Source organism: Dipodomys ordii, unplaced genomic scaffold, assembly GCF_000151885.1.
Source record: "Dipodomys ordii isolate 6190 unplaced genomic scaffold, Dord_2.0 Scaffold132, whole genome shotgun sequence".
Lineage (NCBI taxonomy): Eukaryota > Metazoa > Chordata > Mammalia > Rodentia > Heteromyidae > Dipodomys > Dipodomys ordii.
Window position 1 is genome coordinate 4,092,200 of NW_012267348.1, and position 8,845 is coordinate 4,101,044.

General features: G+C 39.9%; 1 protein-coding gene across 2 annotated transcripts in view; it reads left to right on the forward strand.

Moving 5' to 3' along the window:
- Dcp1a (decapping mRNA 1A) overlaps positions 1-8,845 on the forward strand; it is a 56,184-nt gene that overhangs the window by 19,630 nt on the left and 27,709 nt on the right. For both annotated transcript variants that reach the window (XM_013030749.1, XM_013030750.1), the window contains one exon: positions 6,612-6,678. In XM_013030749.1, coding sequence (XP_012886203.1) covers positions 6,612-6,678 — 67 coding nt within the window. The remainder of the gene's footprint in view (positions 1-6,611; positions 6,679-8,845) is intronic.

Sequence of the window (8,845 nt, forward strand, 5' to 3'; positions counted from 1 at the left end):
CACTTCCAGCTTTTTTCTTATGTGGTGCTGAGGAATCGAACCCAGGGCCTCAGGCATGCAAGGCAAGCGCTCTACCACTGAGCCACCTTCCCAGCCCCAGAGACTCTTATATCCAATAAACCACTCAGAAAAAGCTGGAAGTTGTTGTGGCTCAAGTGGTAGAACGCTAGTCTTGAGTACTAAGAGGCTCAGGGACAGTGCCCAGGCCCTGAGTTCAAACCCCAGGACCAGCAAAAAAAAAAGTAACTTCAGAGACTCTAGAGTAATTCCTAGTCCAAGGGGACAAAAAACTCTTCTGGAGCCGGGCGCCGGTGGCTCACACCTGTACTACTAGCTACTCAGGAGGCTGAGATCTGAGGATCATGGTTCAAAGGCAGCACGGGCAAGAAAAGTTTGTGAGACTTTTATCTCCAATTAACCACTAGAAAACCGGAAGTGCCACTGTGGCTCAAGCGGTAGAGCGCTCGCCTTGAGCTGAAGAGCACAGGGACAGTGCCCAAGCCCAGAGTTCAAGCCCCAGAACCAACCAAAAAACAAAAAAAAACTTCTGGATTGGGCAGAATAGACCTCAAGACTGAAGGTTCAGATACCTGGGAGGACCCAGGAAGACTTGAGTTACTTAGAGTCACTAGTTCCAGCTTTTTCTTTTTCCTCTAAGTAATGAAAAGTCCAAGCGTTTGTTACCAACATTTAAGAATTAGAACATTTTATTCATCTGGATTTCTATAGCTCCTGGGCATTAGTGTTCCTGTAAATATCAGAGTTCTAGTCAGTACTTGCCACTCACTAATCCCACCACACCTGATATTTCTTATATACTGTAGGCAATTGCGCTTACACCTCTGATTTGGATGGTTTAGTAAATTGGTAGGTAAAAGGTATAAAAAAGAGAAACTGGGGAAATATTTGTCTGCTCTACCAGCATTTTATCACTTTAAAACAACAATAATCATTTTCAACAACTCCTTGAGAAGAAACAGGCCTTAAGGAGTGGAGTACTATGTAGCAGACTGTAATCCTGTCATCGGCAGGCAAACTCTAGTGTGATTCATTGTTTTATTTAGAGATGCCTGTAAGTGAAGAATAAAAAATTTGATATAGAAGTGAACAGCCATAATACTATTGGATTCATTTTCCTACTCTCCAAAGATTAGAGGGGAAAGAAAAGATTAGAGGTCATTTCATATGGCAGAATCCTACATTGAGATCCTGTTTTGTTTTGTTTTTTTAATGGAAGCACTATTTCTGGTAAATATATTCTCAATTTAAAGAGCGCACATTAAAAAAAATTACAAACTGAGGAGCATTCAGAATAGCATTTTCTAGATCTGGCTTACATCTTTTACTCATTGTTCAGTAAATGGGTACTACCACATGAATTTTAGAAATTTGGCTTTTTCTCTAACACATTAGTGTCCAGAGATGACTGTTCTTTAAGCCAAAAGGGGTAAAATTGCTAAGGTCACTTGAGCCACACTTACCAGCTTTACTTGTAGGCACATAGAATCTTCTCATCTAAGTGTTTGCACCAGGGGCTGGGAAGGTGGCTCAGTGGTAGAGCGCTTGCCTTGCATGCCTGAGGCCCTGGGTTCAATTCCTCAGCACCACATAAGCAAAAAGAAAAAAGCCGGAAGTGGCGCTGAGGCTCAAGTGGTAGAGCACTAGCTTTGAGCTGAAGAGCTGAGGGACAGCGCCCAGGCCCAGAGTTCAGGCCCCACAACCGGACCCAAAAAAAATAAGTGTTTGCACCTACCCAAATCTCCTGTGTAAATTGCAGGCCAGTCATTCTTTATCTTTCTACCCTTTCTTTTTCCTCCCCTTCTCCCTCTCCTCTCTGTCCCCAAAGGAAAGATCTGTGTGAGTAGAGAAGTAATATAAAAGTATAGTTTGCTATAATCAAAGCCTCTTTTTTAGGCTAAAACTTAAGTAGTTGACCACGTGCCTAACAAGTATGAGACCCTGAATTCAAACCCCATTGCCAGTAAACTCAGAATTTCTAGAGCCAGGCACTGGTAGCTCACTCCTTTGATTCTAGCTGCTCAGGAGGCTGACATCTGAAGATCACATTTCAAAGCCAGTTTGGCAGGAAAATCCATGAGACTTTATCTCCAATTAACCATCAGAAGTGGAACTCTGGCTTAAATAGTAGCATACTAGCCTTGAGCAAGAAAGCTCAGGGATAGTACCCAGGCCTGGATTTTAAGCCCTAAGACCAAAACAAAAAAAGTAAAAATAAAAGAAGCTCCATTGTCTCCTGATGCAGATCTTCATCAGTATGTATCTTTTACAACTTATTTCTTCAGTGTTAGGGATTGATCCAAGGTCTCTTATCTCCAATTAACCAGAATAAAAGCAGGAACTGGAAACAAGATTCAAGTAGTAGAGCACCAACCAGACTTGAGTAGGAAAAGCCAAGCAAGAGCTTCATAATCCTGAGTTCAAGCCCCAGTACTGGCACAAAAAGCAGCCAGGTGCCAGTGGCTCATGCCTGTAATCCTAGCTACTCAGGAAGCTGAGATCTGATGGTCGCAGTTCAAAGCCAGCCTAGGAAGGGAAAGTCTGTAAGACTCTTAACTCCAATAAAACCACACAGAAAACCGGAAGTGGTACTGTGGCTCAAGAGGCAGAGCGCTAGCCTTGAGCTTAAGGCTAAGGGACAGCACCCAGGCCTAGAGTTCAAGTCCCACAACTGACAAAAAAAGGAAGCAGACCAGATCTATATGCTAAAGCATGAGAGATTTTCAGCTGTCAGGATTGTGTGTATGTGTGTGTGTGTGTGTGTGCGCGCGCGTGCGTGCGTGCGTGCGTGCGTGCATGCATGCATGCACGGGCCAAACCCAGGGCTTGAACTCAGAGCCTGGACACTGTTCCATAGCTTTTGTGCTTAAGTGTTCCATCACTTGAACCACAGTTCTTTTGTTATTTTTGGTGGTTAATTGGAGATAAGAGTCTCATGGACTTTCCTGTAAGTCTGGCTTTGAACCATGGTCCTCAGGTCAGCCTCCTGAGTACCTAGGATTATAGGAGTATGCTACCGGTGCCCAGCAAGATTCTAGGATTTAACAAAGTCTCCAAACCACTTGAATATTCTTGATTTCTACATGTACCATACACCACCCAAGATGAAAAACAGAGTAATATTATAGCATCAAATCCTAATAAGTAGCTGGATCTTTGAAGAGGGTTCTATAGAAACTAGAAAACTCTCTTCTCCTTAGCATTTACATTTTTCTCAGTATTAAATCCAGATACATATAATCTTTGTTGTTAATACTGTTTTATACTTTTTCTAAAGGAAAGGGTTTTCATGTGAAAAGCAAGGGAAGCATTTCATTTTTGAGTTCTGGAGTTTGAACTCAGGGCCTCTTACACCTACAGGGCAGGTACTGTACCACTAGGGCCACACCTCCAAGCTGGTTTTGGATATTCTTGGGGGGGGGCAGGGGAAAGGAAGTCAAGCCTCTTTATTGAGGCTTGGAGGTGGGGAAGGGTTGAAAATGCCCCGAGACAGCAAACTGTTGTCCTCCTCCTGCAGGCCCTTCTTGGACCCTTAGTCTCTTATCTGCATCTTGATGTGGATAAAAATACAACCTAAAGGCAATTAGATGTTCTATAACACCTCCTAGCTTTTCAGTGACTTTCCTGTATGTATTACTGAATCAGTACCAGAGATATCCATTAATTAACTAGTTTGTTTTCATCTTGAGAAAATCCACTTAAAAAGCAGAATGCTATTTTTTTGCTATGGCAAAATAATACTATCAGGAAATTATTTCAGACTGTCTCAGCAAGTGAATTGTTGGCAGAATATGTTAGGCATTCAAGTGTAAGCTCTCTCAAGAGATGAATACTTAGGTTTAGAGACAAGGTCCTCTGCGGTTTTAGCCATTTGGTGAACTTATCTGTCTTTTCTCACTAATGGCAGTGACAGGCTCAGTGGCAGCTCCCTGGGCTTTCTTGCCAGTTGCATGCACTGAGCATTTGATATGTTGGCAGACAGCTGATTCTTGGATGCGTCTCTGAACCTGTACAGGTCTGCTTCTGGCAGAATTGAGTGTGACTCTTATCCTTTACCCATTAAGTTATCATTGTAGCTTCCTTATCTTTATTTCTTCTGCAAACATGCCTTTGAAAGTGTTTGTCTCTTTTTTGGCAGTTTATTTGACAGTGTAGAAGTGTAGAAACATTTGTCTTATTTCTAAATTTTATTTCTTTGAAAGGGAATAAGTGAATGTTTTTCCTAAGTTGACAGCTCTAATTATTTTTATTTTTCCTATGGAATTATTTTAAGAGTTTAACTTAGAATCCCCTAAGAAAACACTTAATTGCCTTTGTTTAGCCCAGAAAAATTTTGTGTTCCTCTCTGGGCTCAGTATATTGTATATCATAAACATTTTTTCATTGCTGTAAATCACATGGATATGTCCAGATATATATTGTGTATTAGAGGAAAACTGGAACCTTTTATATTTGAACTTCAGTGTTTGGGTGTTCCTTGCCAAAATTGGAAAGGGCATATTTAAAGAAAGATGATTGCATGTTATTGCCATATATGGAGACTTTTCGAAGCCAATCTGATTTACTCTAACTTGGAGTGAGCTTTAGCTGCTAAGAGCATAACTGAGATAATGCTTAGTAATTATCTCCTCCATAACAGGCCACTTTTGTGTTCCTTTCATTTAGATGTCAAAGCTGACTTAATTTGTTGGTTTGCATGATGTTAAACATTCTACGATTACTGGTTTTTCGTTGTAAGCACTGTAAGTGTTTTGAAATTCTGTGAACAGAATAATCACTATGACAGTAGGTTCTAAACATGGAAAGCTGGTTGCAGCAGCTTGAATGCTCAAAGGCTGACCAGCTGAGCTGCCTTCAGGTAGGGCCATCACCTTTAAGGACAACAGCCAGACGTGGGGCCCCCAGGTTAGAGAACTTTTAGTGTGATTGGGACTTTCGCTGCCACAGAAGACTCCTTACAAACAAGATAGGGTAGAAAAAAATCTTGTTCGTAATCTTCATTCATTAAAATAAAAGTGTTTGTTTATATTTTGTATGAGTGTTCATTCATTTAAGAACAATTGAAAACCTCAACTTTTATTTCCTTCAAGAGGAGAATTTTTTAGCAATAAAAAAAGTTTTTAAAGTTGTGATCTGCTTTGAAATCTTTTGTAGGATGATGGCCTTAATTAAGGATGAAACAAATAATTTGCCACTAAAGTAACCTTTTAACAGTAGTCTTTTTTTCTTTAAATGATTATTGATGATTTATTTTAGTCAAATAGGGATGAAAGGAAGACATTTCTTTTTGTTTTTACTTTTTTTTTTTCAGTTTTTGTCCAGGAGGAGGGGGGGTTCTTTGTCTTTATATTTTCCTAGTGCTGGGACTTGAACTTAAGGCCTTGAGTTCTCTCATTGGGATTTTTCAATCACAGCTGGTGCTCTACCACTTGAACCACACCTCTAATCTAACTTTTTTCTGATTAATTGGAGATGAAGTCTTGAGGACTTTTCTTCATTATTTCTACCTAGGTTATCCAAAATATGCTTGCAGTAGATTTCTATGTTATCTCTAGTAATAAAAGTCATTTAGGCTGAGCGCTGGTAACTAGGCCTATAATCCTAATTTCTCCAGAGGCTGAGATCTGAGGATCACAGTTCAAAGTGACCAGCCTGGTCAGGAAAGTCCATGAGACTCTTATCTCCAATTAACCACTAGAAAATGGGAAGTGGCGCTGTGGCTCAAGTGGTGGAGCGCTAGCCTTGAAGTGAAGAGCTGAAGGATAGCGCCCAGGCCCAGAGTTCAAGCCCCATGACTGACCCTCCAAAAAAAATATGCTGGGAAAGATGCAGAAGAAATGAACAAGTAAGCCCAGTATAGTTGATCTGCAGTTGGATATGGACTTTATTTTTTTTTAATGAAAACTTTTACTGTAACACTATTTTAATTCTATATTTTAAGAGTTAGTATTTTTCTCTATTAGTGAACTTGGTGTTTAATAGTGAAGACTTTCTATCATTTTGGAATACATTTTAAAATGTACATTGATTGAATAATAGTTTAATTGACAGCCTTTTCTTTCTTGGTAATAAATAATGGTACATCTGATATTTAGTGGCATGGTGCATCTTATATTTAGTGGCATCTTGGGTTCAGTGAGATTTGGTAATAATATCTAAAGCCAACTGCCTTTTGTGTGTGTGTGTGTGTGTGTGTGTGTGTGTGTGTGTGTGTGTGTGTGTGTGTGTGTGTGTGTGTGTGTGTGTTTTACTAGAATTGAAACCAACCAGTGAGGTCATTTTTAAAATTTTGAGAGACTTACTCAATTGATCCAACTGGCCATCCATCTGCCTCAGCTTCTCAAGTAGCTAGGATTTTGGCATGAGCCTCCATACCCAGCTTTTTGCAATTTTCATCTAAATATTTTACCTGTCCTAATTTTAAGAGTCAGGAGGTTTGTTGCTTTATATTTTGTTTTCTTTAGCAAGATTATTAACAACTGGGGTCTGATGATAAATTCAGTGATAGTCTTTGGTGGTAATTTATTATTTATGTATATACATGTGAAACCTTGCTTCCCCTCATCATTTTTCCATTTCCTTTGTTTTTCAAGTGTCAATATACAGTATCTGGTTTTATGACAAGAATGACTGTCATCGCATAGCAAAACTCATGGCTGAGTAAGTATATTAATAGATTTAACTAATACATATTTGTGTGTGTGTGTGTATATATATATATATATATATGAGAAAGAAAAATTACTCCCCTCCCCACATATCTTTGTTACTTAAGTTTATTAACTCACATATCTTCCCTTATTGCCTTTTTACTGCCAAAAAATCAAAAAGGGCAAGAAATGAAATCTAAAGTTAACTACAATCCCAGTACTTCCAAGTGTTCCCAAATGTCTGTTTCCTTCCAATCTACTTCTTTATGTGTATATTAGGCTGATATATGTGATTGTTTTTATGAAAATCAGAGTATATTATCATCCCATTTTTAAATGTCAACAGCATTTTTTCAAGACAATAAATTTCCTCTGTAGTAGTTATAGTGACTTCAATATATCCATTCCTGTGCTTTACACTTGCCAAAAGCCTTAGCTCCAGAGAATATCAGCTGTATCCAGTGCACGGTTTGACAACCAAATATAAGCTATCCAAATTTCTATTTTAACAACTGCTTTATAGCACTCATGAGCCCCCATAGAGAACTTCCTCATATGTCCATATTTAATTCCTTCTGACACAACTAGATTTAGCAGTCTATAGATTGTCTTCTAGGTGATATTTGTAACTTAGTCTTGAAATTTGGAAAAAGTAAATCTGTGTTGTTATCAAGGGCTTGAACTCAGAACCTCGTGCTTTTTCCACTCATGGCTGGCATTCTACTACTTGAACTACAGCCCCTTTCTGGATTTTTTTTGGTTAGTCATGGGGCTTGAACTCAGGACTTAGGCACTGTCCCTGAGCTCTTTTGCTCAAGACTAGCACTCTACCACTTTGAGCTACAGCTCCACTTCTAGTTTTCTGGTTGTTAATTGGAGATAAGAGTCTCATGGGCTTTCCTGCCTGAGCTGGCATCTAACTGCAATCTTCTTATCTCAGCCTCCTAAGTAGCTAGGGTTACAGATGTAAGCCATGGCACCCAGCCCTTCTGACATTTTACTGTTTAATTTGATTTAGGCCCTTTCAAACTCACCTGCCCAGGTTGGCTTCAGACCTCCATCTTCAGATCTTAGTTTCCTAAGTAGCTAGGATTATAAGGATGAGCCACTGATATTCAACTAAAATAATTTTCATTTAGTTGATGTTCTGAAGGATGATTCATCTTTTTGCAAACTGGCCCATAGAAAACCACAGCTGACATTCCTATCTACATTTCTGGATTGCTACCCTAGATTCTGAGAACCCAAGACATTGGTACTAGAAGGTCCTAAGGGCCTACAGAGCTCTGGCAAAATGCTGCAGTGAGGATTGTTTCTGGTGCACCTCTGCTTTCCCTTCCATTTTATCAGAATCCTATATAAATCTCTTTCCTATATAAATCTCTTTCCTGGGCACTGTCCCTTGAGCTCTTCAGCTCAAGGCTAGCGCTCTACCACTTGAGCCACACTGCCACTTCTGGCTTTTTCTGCTTATGTGGTGCTGAGGAATCGAACCCAGGGTCTCATGCATGCAAGACAAGCGCTCTACCACTGAGCCACCTTCCCAGCCCAATTAACTTTAATTGAACTTAAATCAGTGGTCCTCAAAACTTTATACCCAGGAATATTTACATTTTTTTAAAGGATACAATAGCGTTCAGACACCATTGGTTCACTCCTGTAATCCTAGCTACTCAGGATGCTGATATTTGAGGATTGTGGTTTGAAATCAGCCTGAGCAGGAAAGTTCATGAGACTTTTGCCTCCTGTTAACCACCAAAAAGCCAGAAGTGGAGCTCTGGCTTAAGTGGTAGAGCATTTGAATAAAAAAGCTCAGGGATAGGACAAAGGCCCTGAGTTCAAGCCCCAGGACCAGCAAAAAAAAAAAAAGAGGGAGAGAGATGCAATAACTAATACCAAACCTGTTCATATTGGATGCTTACCCATGTTTATTAAGCGCACCCTGCAGAGTATTTCTTCCTGTGAACTTAGAATCACTCTTATCAGAAGAGATATTTGTAAGGGCCCCATGCAGTGTCTCATAACTGTAATTCCAGCTATTTGAGATACAGAGATCAGGAAGATTGAAATGTGAGGCCAGGGCTGGGAAGGTGGCTCAGTGGTAGAGCGCTTGCCTTGCATGCATGAGGCCCTGGGTTCCATTCCTCAGCACCACATAAGCAAAAAGAAAAAAGCTG